This window comes from Vicia villosa, linkage group LG3 (genome assembly GCF_029867415.1).
Source record: "Vicia villosa cultivar HV-30 ecotype Madison, WI linkage group LG3, Vvil1.0, whole genome shotgun sequence".
Classification (NCBI taxonomy): Eukaryota; Viridiplantae; Streptophyta; class Magnoliopsida; order Fabales; family Fabaceae; genus Vicia; species Vicia villosa.
The window spans coordinates 153475458-153490142 of NC_081182.1; the positions used below are offsets into that span (position 1 = coordinate 153475458).

At 38.6% G+C, this 14685-nt stretch overlaps 1 protein-coding gene across 1 annotated transcript in view; it reads left to right on the top strand.

Annotated features, from left to right (window-relative positions):
• Positions 1 to 2485: 2485 nt before the first annotated feature.
• LOC131659188 (uncharacterized) overlaps positions 2486 to 14685 on the top strand; it is an 83465-nt gene continuing 71265 nt past the window's right edge. The window contains exons 1-4 of the mRNA XM_058928412.1: positions 2486 to 4981; positions 5174 to 5705; positions 5817 to 5944; positions 6080 to 6842. Coding sequence (XP_058784395.1) covers positions 2486 to 4981; positions 5174 to 5705; positions 5817 to 5944; positions 6080 to 6842 — 3919 coding nt within the window. The remainder of the gene's footprint in view (positions 4982 to 5173; positions 5706 to 5816; positions 5945 to 6079; positions 6843 to 14685) is intronic.

The following is a 14685-nucleotide window of genomic DNA, read 5'->3' on the forward strand; positions in this document are numbered from 1 at the left end:
GTGAGATTTGGACTTTTGTGTAGAATCAAGATCTTCTCCTCAAATGAGTGATGTAAATGGGTTATATTGAGGTGGTAAAAGTTCTTGAATCATGTCTTGAGTTTTGGATCCATGCCTCTAATTAAAAGTCAACTATCCTGGTGAATTAGGTCAAAAACCCTAATTGTCGACCAGATGAAAATGATGACTGTAGACTTTGAATTGAGGTGTAATGTCCAGTGGATCTTATTATATGATCTATTTGAAGATGATTGATGTAACACCCCAATTTTCGATATTTATTTTATTATGTATTTGTTTGGTGTGTTTGGTGCTTAAACTGGTATTTTAATTATTATTATATTAGTTTAGTAATTATTTATAAGTAGTAAATTAATTAATTAGTTAATTGGGTCAACTAGTGGTTAGTAATTGGGAGGGTGTGTAGTAAGCCCATTAGCAAATTCAGAATTAGTGAAGGATTAATAAAATAAAGAAAATTAGGAGGAATAGTTTTCTTTTGGCAAAAATATTTGAAGAACGTAGAAACAGAGAAAGAGGCTAGGGCAAGAGAGAAAAGAGACTTCCACCATTGTTGAAGGATCAAAGCTCAATCCTAAGGTAAGGGGGGAGAATGGGTTCTCTAAATGGTGATTACAACATGAGAGGGTAGTGAGGGTTCCTTTCCCTCTTTAGGTTTCACAATTTGTATGCCTAATTTCTCTTTTGATGTGTGAATTGATTTGATTTGTGTGATGTTTTCATGACTGATACGTATGGTATGATTGTGGACGAAATTCTGTGTTAGATTGATGAATTATGATGTGGTTTTGGTTGTGGATTGAATTGTTGCTGTGTTCATCAAAGAACTAAATCTGAGTGTAAAACTGTACAATTTTATGAGTAAGAATTGAGTCATTATCATGTTAAAATCGATGTAGTATAATAGGTTAATGAATCTAGATGAAAGGAGTGAGTTAATAGGTGAAAATATGATGTTTTGGACCTGAAATCGCAGACTGGAAGTGATGAAAACGAGTGGGGACGAACTGGTGCGAGTGCAGACTTTGACAGATAATTTTTCTGTCAATTTGCGTATGATACGCGTATGGGTTGAGGCCATACGCGTATGGGGGACATACCCAGAGGGCTATACGCGTATGATACGCAGCCCTGTCCCAATACAACACAATTTCTGGTGAAAAGCGTATGGTACGCGTATGAAAGAAAGGCTATACGCGTATGGAAGAGTGATACGCGTATGGGAGAATTTTTAGTGCAAAACTGGTCCTGGTGATACGCGTATGGGCGCGTATGGGGAAAGGGGCATACGCGTATGGGATAGCTGTACGCGTATGGTTACGCTAGTGTGCAGAATTTTCCATTTTTGTGATTTTCTTCTGATCCTTGAGTGAAATGAATACCTTTCTGAGTTACTTAAAACTGTAAGACTTAGGTAAACATAGAGAGACTGTAAGAGTTATGCTTTGGACCTAAAATTTGTGTTAAATTTGTGTTGATTGTCGTGAATGTGACTAAGAATAATATAATTATAGTTGCATGTTGTTGAGCTGGTTGATAGCCTAAATGGCAACGAGTTGAAGGCTGAAGCCTTGTGTTGTTGAATTGTGTTGATTGGATGTTCATATTGCATACATATGTCGTTGAGGGCTTATGCTCTGTTGTTGGCCTGTATTGGCATTGTTGAAGGCTTATGCCTTGTTATTGCCTCCAATATAATGGCATCTGTTGAGGGCTTATGCTCTGTTGGTACCACATGCATGTAGAGTCGATAGTTACATTTTCATTCATCTGACTGTTTGTAAACGTCATGTAATGATGCTGTTGTGTGGTTGATGGCGTGAGAATCTGTTGTGATTGTGTTTATGTGTGTTGTAGATACTACTCCTTAAACATGTGATATTTCACCGTATATTTATTGAATGTAATTCTCACCCCTCTTCTGTTGTTGTGTCTGTGCTTCTTCGGGAGTACAGATAACCAGGTACCAGAGTAGTGCTTGGATTTCTCGAGTGTTACCTGATCGAGTCTTAGGAGTCGCTCTGATACGTAACACGGGGATGTTGGGACACGCTGTGTTTTGATTTTCTTTTCAGTTAATTGTTGAATTGTTACGTATCTTGATTTTGACATTATTGTTGGACCACCTGTTAGTGGATGTGATTTATTTGTTGAGGCCGTGGCGCCATGAGAATTATTAAGTCGTTTGAACTCCGCTGCAGTATTGAATATTCCATTTTAATGGAGAATAATAAACTTAAAATGATGTTTTAATGAATTGATTTTAGAAGATGTGACATCCTACTCGTATTACTCTGATTATTTATGTGTTTATAACTTGTTTATTTACGATACGGGAAAGTGGGGTGTTACAATTGGTATCAGAGCAGGTCGGTCCGTCCGACCAAGTAGTTGAGTCGCTAACAAATCGAGTATGGTTAAAACTTGTCATTTAACTATGTTTCTGTTGCAGTGTTTAGTTGAAATGGCTGGGAGAAACGATGCTGCGATTGCTGCTGCTTTGGAGGCTGTGGCTCAAGTTCTGGAACATCACCCTAATGCTGGTGAGGATGCTGGGTCTCGCAGTTTGGCTACTTTCCAGAGGGAGAACCCGCCGGTCTTCAAAGGCAAGCATGACCCTGATGGAGCCTTAGAGTGGTTGAAAGAGATCGAGAGGATCTTTCGTGTAATGGATTGTACTCAAGCACAGAAAGTTCGTTATGGGACTCATATGCTAGCGGTCGAAGCTGACGACTGGTGGCTAGCGACACGTCAGAGACTAGAAGCCACAGGTGAAGAGATCACTTGGGATGTGTTCAGAAGGGAGTTTCTGAGAAAGTATTATCCAGAGAGCGTCCGTGGTAAGAAGGAAATTGAGTTCCATGAATTGAAACAAGGGAACATGTCAGTGACTGACTATGCTGCTAAGTTCACCGAATTGGCCAAATTTTATCCGTACTATGATGGAGAGGGCGCAGAGTTTTCAAAATGTGTTAAGTTTGAAAATGGGCTACGCTCTGAGATCAAGAAGGCTATAGGATATCAACAAATCCGCGTTTTTCCTAACTTGGTAGACAGCTGCAGAATCTTTGAGGAAGATAATGCTGCTCACTATAAGATTGTCAGTGATAGAAGGGGCAGGCAGAATCAGCAACGTGGCAAGCCTTATGACACTCCAGCTGGCAAGGGCAAACAAAGAGCTGCTCCGGGCCAGAGAACAAGTGGGGGAGGTGCTCCTGCTCCGATTGTGTGTTTTAAGTGTGGGAAGGCTGGTCATAAGAGTACTTACTGCACTGATGACGTTAAGAAGTGTTTCCGTTGTGGCAAGACTGGTCATATGATGTCTGAATGCAGACATAAAGAAGTGGTTTGTTTTAATTGCGGTGAAGAAGGACACATTGGAAGTCAATGTCAGAAACCCAAGAAGGCACAAACTGGTGGAAAGGTGTTCGCTTTGGCTGGTACTCATACAAGCACTGAGGACAGACTCATTAGAGGTACTTGCTTCATCAATAGTATGCCTTTAATTACTATTATTGATACCGGTGCTACTCATTGTTTTATTGCTGCTGCATGTGTTGAAAAGTTGGGTCTTGTACTATCTTCGATGAATGGCGAGATGGTAGTTGAGGTTCCAGCTAAAGGATCTGTGACTACATCTCTTGTTTGTTTGAAATGTCCGTTGTCGATCTTCGACAGGGAATTTGCTGTTGATTTAGTATGTTTACCGTTGGCCGGGCTAGACGTAATTTTGGGAATGAACTGGTTAGAATATAACTATGCTCACATCAATTGTTATAACAAGACTGTGAGATTTTCAACTGCCGAAGAAGAAGAAGCTGGCTTAGTGTCGTCAAAGCAGGTACGACAATTGTTGAAGGAAGAAGTAGAGATGTTCTCGTTGATGGCAACATTGTCAATCAAGAATCAGAACATCATCGATGAATTACCGGTGGTAAGAGAATTCCCTGAAGTTTTTCCCGATGAGATTCCTGATGTGCCGCCAGAAAGAGGAATTGAGTTTACAATTGATCTTGTACCTGGTACCAAACCTGTTTCTATGGCACCGTACAGGATGTCTGCATCTGAGTTGACAGAATTGAAGAAGCAATTAGAAGACTTACTGGAGAAGAAGTTTGTCAGACCAAGTGTATCGCCGTGGGGAGCTCCGGTGCTGTTAGTAAAGAAAAAGGATGGAAGCATGAGACTTTGCGTAGATTATCGACAGCTGAATAAAGTAACCATTAAGAACAAATACCCGCTACCGAGAATAGATGATTTGATGGACCAATTGGTAGGTGCCAGTGTTTTTAGCAAGATCGATCTGAGGTCGGGTTACCATCAGATTAAGGTCAAAGATGAAGATGTACAGAAGACAGCGTTCAGAACAAGATATGGACATTATGAATATTCGGTGATGCCATTTGGAGTTACGAACGCGCCAGGAGTATTTATGGAATATATGAACCGTATCTTCCATGAGTATTTAGATCAGTTCGTCGTGGTGTTCATAGACGACATCTTAATATATTCTAAATCAGAGTCAGAGCATTCAGATCATTTGAGGACGGTATTGCAAGTGTTGAAAGAAAGGAAGTTGTATGCGAAGTTGTCCAAATGTGAATTTTGGTTGAAAGAAGTCAGTTTTCTGGGACATGTCATATCTGGTGGTGGCATTGCTGTAGACCCATCTAAGGTAGATGCTGTGTTACAATGGGAGACTCCAAAGTCAGCTACCGAGATCAGAAGCTTCTTGGGCTTGGCCGGTTACTATAGACGGTTTATTGAAGGATTTTCTAAGTTGGCGCTTCCATTAACTAAGTTGACGTGTAAGGGTAAAGTGTTCATATGGGATGCACAATGTGAAGAAAGTTTTGTGGAATTGAAGAAGAGATTGACGACAGCCCCGGTTTTGACATTACCAAACCCAGGAGAACCTTTCATAGTTTATTGCGACGCTTCTTTGATGGGTTTAGGTGGTGTACTTATGCAGAATGGTAAGGTAATTGCTTATGCGTCGAGGCAACTGAGAATTCATGAACGAAACTACCCTACACATGATTTGGAACTCGCTGCTGTTGTTTTCGTACTAAAAATTTGGAGACATCATCTCTATGGTTCTAGATTTGAAGTCTATAGTGACCATAAGAGTTTGAAATACCTGTTTGACCAGAAGGAGCTGAACATGAGACAGCGAAGATGGTTAGAACTGCTGAAAGATTATGATTTCGGGTTGAATTATCACCCCGGTAAGGCGAATGTTGTGGCTGATGCCTTAAGCAGAAAGACCTTGCACATGTCCGCTATGATGGTTAAAGAATTGGAATTGATCGAACAATTCCGAGATATGAGCTTAATTTGTGAAGTGACACCGCAGAGTGTTAAGTTGGGAATGCTCAAAATTGACAATGACTTTCTGAACAGTATCAAAGAGGCTCAGAAATTGGATGTGAAAATGGTGGACATTATAGTTGGTTGTGGCAAATCCGAGAAGAGTGATTTTAAGGTGGACGCACAAGGAGTGTTGAGATTGCGGAATCGAATCTGTATTCCGGATGATAATGATATGAAAAGGATGATTTTAGAAGAAGGTCATCGGAGTAACTTGAGTATTCACCCTGGAGCTACTAAAATGTATCAAGACTTGAAGAAGATATTTTGGTGGCCGAGGATGAAAGAAGATGTGGCGCGGTTTGTTTATGCTTGTTTAACTTGTCAAAAATCGAAGATTGAACACCAGAAGCCTGCAGGGTTGATGCAACCGTTAGAAATTCCAGAATGGAAGTGGGATAGCATTTCGATGGATTTTGTAACAGGGTTGCCTAATACTGCAAGTGGACACGATTCAATATGGGTGATCGTTGATAGGCTTACCAAATCAGCTCATTTCATACCTATTAGCATCACGTATCCGGTGGCAAAGTTAGCTGAGATCTATGTCCGAGTGATTGTGAAGTTGCATGGTATTCCCTTGTGCATTGTGTCGGATAGAGATCCGAGATTCACTTCTGATTTTTGGAAGAGCTTGCAAGAAAGGTTGGGTTCTAAGTTGAGGTTGAGTTCGGCGTATCATCCTCAGACGGATGGTCAAACTGAAAGGACTATTCAGTCTCTAGAGGATCTGTTGAGAGCGTGTGTTCTCGAGCAAGGAGGCTCGTGGAGCGCTCATCTTCCATTGATCGAGTTTACTTACAATAACAGTCATCATTCTAGTATCGGGATGGCACCCTTTGAAGCGTTGTATGGTCGGAGGTGTAGGACTCCGCTATGTTGGCACGAATCTGGCGAAGGCGTAGTACTTGGACCAGAAATTGTACGAGAAACCACAGAGAAGGTAAAAATGATTCGGGAGAAGATGAAGGCTTCACAGAGTAGACAGAAAAGTTATCATGATAAACGAAGGAAGGAGTTAGAATTTGAATCAGGTGACCATGTGTTTCTAAGAGTCACACCTGTGACTGGTGTTGGTCGTGCTCTGAAGTCAAAGAAGCTGACTCCACGATTTATCGGCCCTTATCAGATTTCAGAGAGGGTTGGTACTGTTGCTTATAGGGTGGCGTTACCGCCTAACCTGTCGAATCTGCACGATGTGTTTCATGTGTCACAGCTTCGGAAGTATGTTCCGGATCCATCTCACGTGATTCTTATGGATGACGTGCAAGTAAGAGAGAATCTTACAGTAGAGACGATGCCGATACGGATCACGGATCGCGAGATAAAGTCCCTTAGAGGTAAAGATATTCCACTGGTGAAAGTGGTATGGACGGGGACTACCGGAGAGAGCATGACGTGGGAAATGGAGAGCAAGATGCGAGACTCCTATCCCGAGTTGTTTGAACGAGGTAAGATTTTCGAGGACGAAAATATCGTAAGTGGGGGAGAGTTGTAACACCCCAATTTTCGATATTTATTTTATTATGTATTTGTTTGGTGTGTTTGGTGCTTAAACTGGTATTTTAATTATTATTATATTAGTTTAGTAATTATTTATAAGTAGTAAATTAATTAATTAGTTAATTGGGTCAACTAGTGGTTAGTAATTGGGAGGGTGTGTAGTAAGCCCATTAGCAAATTCAGAATTAGTGAAGGATTAATAAAATAAAGAAAATTAGGAGGAATAGTTTTCTTTTGGCAAAAATATTTGAAGAACGTAGAAACAGAGAAAGAGGCTAGGGCAAGAGAGAAAAGAGACTTCCACCATTGTTGAAGGATCAAAGCTCAATCCTAAGGTAAGGGGGGAGAATGGGTTCTCTAAATGGTGATTACAACATGAGAGGGTAGTGAGGGTTCCTTTCCCTCTTTAGGTTTCACAATTTGTATGCCTAATTTCTCTTTTGATGTGTGAATTGATTTGATTTGTGTGATGTTTTCATGACTGATACGTATGGTATGATTGTGGACGAAATTCTGTGTTAGATTGATGAATTATGATGTGGTTTTGGTTGTGGATTGAATTGTTGCTGTGTTCATCAAAGAACTAAATCTGAGTGTAAAACTGTCCAATTTTATGAGTAAGAATTGAGTCATTATCATGTTAAAATCGATGTAGTATAATAGGTTAATGAATCTAGATGAAAGGAGTGAGTTAATAGGTGAAAATATGATGTTTTGGACCTGAAATCGCAGACTGGAAGTGATGAAAACGAGTGGGGACGAACTGGTGCGAGTGCAGACTTTGACAGATAATTTTTCTGTCAATTTGCGTATGATACGCGTATGGGTTGAGGCCATACGCGTATGGGGGACATACCCAGAGGGCTATACGCGTATGATACGCAGCCCTGTCCCAATACAACACAATTTCTGGTGAAAAGCGTATGGTACGCGTATGAAAGAAAGGCTATACGCGTATGGAAGAGTGATACGCGTATGGGAGAATTTTTAGTGCAAAACTGGTCCTGGTGATACGCGTATGGGCGCGTATGGGGAAAGGGGCATACGCGTATGGGATAGCTGTACGCGTATGGTTACGCTAGTGTGCAGAATTTTCCATTTTTGTGATTTTCTTCTGATCCTTGAGTGAAATGAATACCTTTCTGAGTTACTTAAAACTGTAAGACTTAGGTAAACATAGAGAGACTGTAAGAGTTATGCTTTGGACCTAAAATTTGTGTTAAATTTGTGTTGATTGTCGTGAATGTGACTAAGAATAATATAATTATAGTTGCATGTTGTTGAGCTGGTTGATAGCCTAAATGGCAACGAGTTGAAGGCTGAAGCCTTGTGTTGTTGAATTGTGTTGATTGGATGTTCATATTGCATACATATGTCGTTGAGGGCTTATGCTCTGTTGTTGGCCTGTATTGGCATTGTTGAAGGCTTATGCCTTGTTATTGCCTCCAATATAATGGCATCTGTTGAGGGCTTATGCTCTGTTGGTACCACATGCATGTAGAGTCGATAGTTACATTTTCATTCATCTGACTGTTTGTAAACGTCATGTAATGATGCTGTTGTGTGGTTGATGGCGTGAGAATCTGTTGTGATTGTGTTTATGTGTGTTGTAGATACTACTCCTTAAACATGTGATATTTCACCGTATATTTATTGAATGTAATTCTCACCCCTCTTCTGTTGTTGTGTCTGTGCTTCTTCGGGAGTACAGATAACCAGGTACCAGAGTAGTGCTTGGATTTCTCGAGTGTTACCTGATCGAGTCTTAGGAGTCGCTCTGATACGTAACACGGGGATGTTGGGACACGCTGTGTTTTGATTTTCTTTTCAGTTAATTGTTGAATTGTTACGTATCTTGATTTTGACATTATTGTTGGACCACCTGTTAGTGGATGTGATTTATTTGTTGAGGCCGTGGCGCCATGAGAATTATTAAGTCGTTTGAACTCCGCTGCAGTATTGAATATTCCATTTTAATGGAGAATAATAAACTTAAAATGATGTTTTAATGAATTGATTTTAGAAGATGTGACATCCTACTCGTATTACTCTGATTATTTATGTGTTTATAACTTGTTTATTTACGATACGGGAAAGTGGGGTGTTACAATTGATGTCTTTGAATTATCCCCTGGGGCTTTTTAGGGTTTCCCAAAGGTGATCCCTGATTTTAGTCCTTGATAGGCTCAAAAACCCTAGTCTGGTGACCTGAGTAAATCTGTATTCAGAGGACTGGGTATCTAATCAACTATAGGTGAGAAATTGAAGCTCTTGAGTCCTATGATTATGTTAGAGACTAATCCTTCTACTGATTGATCCTTTGCCTGAGTTTTCTTGTCTTTGAACATCCTTGATTAAATGCCAGATGAAGAAGTGACTGCTTTGGGCACTAGTTTTGACCTGATGAAAATCCTGAAGATATGTCATCTCAGGGGGGTCAAAAATTAGGGTATGACACTTCCCAAGCTATTAACCCTAGTTCTCACTTTTATAAATACTCCAAGCTATTCATACAATAGGGGAGGAGGAGACCTAGCCTCTAAAAAATATTTGGAAGTTCCAAAAATCTCAAAAAAGAGCAATTTTTCATTTAAGGGTTTGCAGCCACTTTCAGGAGGTTTCAAGCGTTCCCTCGTCCTCCTGCATTCCCTAAGATCAATTCAGACCATCACACAAGGCCAAAGCCTCCCAGATTGCTCCATTCAAGCATCACCGGTAAGGTAAGGTTTCTTGAAATTGAACTGGATTAATTTACACATTGTTGTTGCATTTGATGTTTGTTTTTGTGTTCAGTACCTCCATTAGGATAAGTCTAACGTCTCACATGTGAGTTTTAAGACTAGGATCGCAACTTGCCATTGCTAGGACTTCGAGCTCATGAAGCTTCGGATTTAGGGTTGCAGGTCGTTTCAATCAAAACCAACACTTCCATTGAGTTCGCAGGGTTTGAATTAGTGGACAAGGATCCTTCTTGCCATGGTTTCGTGCGTGTTTTGCAGGTATTAAGAAGCTCCCTCATCAGAGAAGATGAAGAGGGCCACCGTAGGCGGCGTTTTGAATCCCCCTGGCCCGGTCAAACGCCCGCGTGGCATTTCTGTGAAGTGTCATTGGACAGTCAGAAATCAACGCTTTCTCTCTCTCCTTCCCATTGGTCTACGTGTGGGCCCAACTTTAACGTTGTTGACTTTTTTCATTAACCGTTGGTTTACGTATTTTATTTTTTGGGTGCATTACTATATCAATTAACAAATGCAGTGCAGATGGCTAGGCTTACGTTTGCAAGCGAATGAACCAGAGTTCGATTCCTGACGTCCATAGGTTATTTTTTGGATCAATTCATTGCAAGATTCAATGCACACAGCTGCATGCACGCCTCACCATATACCCCTCAATCTCACCATCAGATCTTCATCAAAGCCAGATCTAACGCCCTTGGAGAAGTAGTCCATCGTACACCCTTAAGGAAGGACCTCACTGAATCGCATACATCACTTTTTATTTGGTTTCTTCTTTCTTTTCTTTTGCTGTTTGTTTCATGCTGTTTTTTTTTATTGCTTATTTAGTCTTTTTTTATTAACTACTAATTAACAAATTAGGTTAATAACTAGGATTAGGTTTTAATTTTAATTAGTTAATTTTAGGTTAAATAATTAAGATTTAATTTAATCCTAATTAGTTAATGTGATACGGTGGGAGAACTGACTTTTAATTGCGACCTATACATAATTTATAGAATTTAAATAAATAAAGTAATAAAACAAATAAAATATTAATCACGCATGCGACAATGAAGGAGTTTGAGATGAGAAAAGAATCGCGAGAAATTAGGAGATTGATAAAAAAATAAGTTAGTGAGTTGATCAAATTAATTAACTAAGCCCTAAAAGCCGAGTGAATCGATCAACCTAATTAACTAATTGATTTTTAGGAATTACATTAATTTAACCTAAATTAAACTAATTAAATCCTAATTATCTAATTAATTAATTAAAATTAAGTGAAAATAAAGTTTGTAAAAAACAATTAACTAAAACAATTATCCTAATTTCTAAATCATTAATCTAATTTAACCAAATTAACTAATTACTTAAGCTACTAATTAAACTAAATTAATAATTAAAACATTTTTAATTTTTTAGAGAATAAAGAAAAATAGATTTTTATAAAAAACCTAAGTTTTGTTATGAAAAGAAAATTATATAAAAAAGAAATAAAAGAGCAAAAACTTTGAGAAAAACAAACAAAAGAGAGAAATAAAAAAAATGGAGAACCTAGTGTAGATCCTGTGTGGAGAAGTCTGGGAGGTCTATGGTGCCCTCCCTGCTTGATGAACATCTTATCTGGTACTAGAGAGATCTGATGGTTGGTATTAGAGGCTTCACCGTGGGTTTGCGCTGGTTGGTTGCTTGCGATCTGTGAACTACAAAATTAAAAAAAAACATGGTAAAACGCCTGGGTTCGAACCCAGGACGTGAGTGTTACCAGTGCCTGCATGACCATCATAGCTGCGAGTATTAATGTGTTATTGGGATACGCTTTTAACATTAAATTGAAAAATAGTTTCTGAGTGCATAATTCAAAAACAGTCAAACCGGGCTGACAACTACTACGCGCAACCAATGAGGCTGGGAGAGAAACGCATGGATTGTTGACCATCCAATGACGTTGCTGGAAAGCGCCACACGCGTGAGTCTATCGGTCCATGTTCCACGTCATCATCACCTTCCTTCGCCCCTGCGGATTCAGCCACAACTTTACCTGCGGATTTTGCTTCCATTCGCCATGGCCGATCCTTGAACCTCGGAACCTGCAAAACGCGAAATAAACAAACAAGGGAAACACCTAGATCCACTAATTAAGGCCCCATGAATCTGATAGTGTCGTTAGTTTGGCCTGAAACGCCCTATAACCATGAAAACGAAGGTGAGATTCGTTTATGCCCTTGCCATGGTGTCAATCGATCCTCACGTTAAAGCTTCGGTATTATGGGTGAAACCTGATCTAGTTAACTCCAGGAACTCAGTCATACCATTAGTTCACATCAAAACATTATAACAAGCGAGAAACATAAATTGGAAAAATACACATGAAGTTGCTAATGGTAATGTATGAATCTTATGCATGATTAAATCATATGAGTACCTGGAACTGTTTTGTGATATTTCAAGAGCAAAATAGAGTGTTTGTTTCTTCTTAAATCGGTATGAAACAAGGATTCCAAGCTTGCCCTAGTTTTCTTGTATTTTGGAAGCTTGGAGAATGGTTATTGGGGCAATTTTTTCGTCCCTTTTGAGGCTGAAGATGTTGTGCTTATATAGAGGAGAGAATTAGGGTTGGAAATATAGATTTGAATCATAAGATTGGTGAGAGAAAAATTGAAGAAAATTTGATTAAAAAATCAACATGAAACCTTTCTATAATTGATCCAATCTTATTTAAATCAAAATATTTGATTTACTTGAACCCCAAGAGTGGCTTTGTGATTGAGGAAATCAAATCATTCATTAGTTTGAATTTATCTTATTTTTCTTTGATTTAAATTGAATAAAAATAAAAAATAAATAAAATAAAATTCCAAATTCTCCATAAACGAAATTCAAAGGTTTCTAGGTGTTTCTTGGGCTTTTATATGATCCAAAATAAAGCCCCATGATTTAATTCATTATTTTTGGTATCTTACTTGATTTATTTGCCATTTAAATGAATAAAATTCAAATAAATAAAAATAAAAATGCCAAAAATATAATGATGGTTTTATAGGCCCTTTTATGGATCATATATGTGCTTGAAATCCAAAACTTAGGCCCATTGGTTCAAAAGTGAAAAATTACTCAATTAGGTTTTGGTGCATCCCTTGAAATTCACCCAACTTGTACACTTCATATCTCCCTCAATTTTGATCGTATGGAGGTGTTATCATACTTTCTAGAAAGCTCAAAGAGTCCTCTAAAATCTAATTTTTGTTTCATCTTAATTGAGTCTACTATGTTCATGTACCACTCTTTGAGAAAAAATGACTTTTTGTTGACTTTCAAAAGGACCTATAATGTTTTGACTTATATCTCTTAGGCGGAAGCATTTCTTGATCCTGGACCCAACATCAAAGTTGTAGAGAATAAAATTTCCTTGAGAATGAGCTTTGGTTGGGGAATTTCTAATGAATCATGTGAGAGATATGATCAGTCAAAGTTGGGTTGACTTTCTCCTAGAAACCCTAATTTAGTAACCTGGAATTTTGTGGATTTCTGATATTTCCCTGATGAATCATGATCAACCTTTGATCAAATGATGAATGATACTTCAAAATATTGATGTTGACTAAAAATTAGGAGTTTTGTCTTTAATTTGACCATAGTTGACTTAGGTCCAATTGGTCGACTATTGACCATTTGAGCAGTTGACTGAGCAATCTTAGGAATCAGATCTTGAAACTTGAGGTGAGGATCCTTTGTATCATATCAGAGGCCATGGAGTCCACTTGAGGTATCAGAAACTGATTTTACTTTGAGAAGATCAAAACCCTAGTTTGAGGGTTGTTGTTTAGGAGAGTGTACATTCAGTCAAGTCCTGAGCCTTTGATATTCAAATGAGCTTGACTATGAAAATGTGGTGGGCAAATTTTGGGGTATGACAGGTGTCCCTGTTCAATTTTCTTAAACCTGAGGATTTAGATTGGTTGGTATACCAGTTGGAATCTGAAGGTAGAAGAGGATTGAACACTAGAATACCCAGAAATTTGCGCTTGTTGATGTTCGAACTTGTGTCAGGGATGGGCTTAGAGATGCCATCAACAGAAAATATAAAGTGGGCTTAAAGATGCCACCTAACTTGTTAGATTGATTTGAATGTCGATCATTTTAGTACCTTTTGTAGTAACTGATTTATATCTTAAGAAAGTGATCGTCTCTACCATTGTGAGGATAGATTTAGATCTTGGATCGTTGATCGTCTCAGTACCGTGTATAGTAACTGATTTAGGTCTCAGAGTGTCGATCGTCTCATCACCTTGTGGGGTAACCAATTTAGATCTTGTAATGTTGATCGTCTCAGCACCTTGTGGGGTAACTAATTTAGATCTTGAATTGTTGATCGTCTCAGCACCTTGTGGGGTAACCAATTTAGATCTTAGAATGATCATCTCCACCATTTGTATTGGTGAATTAAGATCTTGGAATGTTAAACGTGTCGGCACTGTTCGTAGTAACTGAATTAGACCTTGGAAGGATGATCGTGTCTACACCGTTCGTGATGATAGAATTAGATCTTTGAATGTTGATCATGTTAGCACCGTTCGTAGCAACTAAATTAGATCTTAAGAAGATGATTATCTCTGAACTATCTCTGGAGAATATATGGAACTAAGTATTAGAACTAAATCTTTGTCTTGATTATCATTGAACTATCTCTGGAGAATATCCGGAACTAAGTATCAAAACTAAATCTTTGTCTTGATTATCTCTGAACTATCTTTGGAAGATATCCAAAATTAAGTGTCAGAACTAAATTTATGTCTTGAATGAGTGTCAGAATTAAATCGTTGACCTGATTATCTCTGCACTATATCTAGAAGATAATGTTCATTTGATTTGTAGGAATAGACTGAAAAAGAAACATTAGTTTTATGCAATGTCGTGATGCATGTATTGTAATGCTTATTTTTTTGAAATGAATGAGAGTGTTATGCATATGCCATGAGGCGTATGTAAGTTATGTGTGTGCCATGAGGCGTATGATGTATGAATGCAAAATGTTGTTAATGATGATAGTAGATTGTAGTAGCGTCTGGCAGGG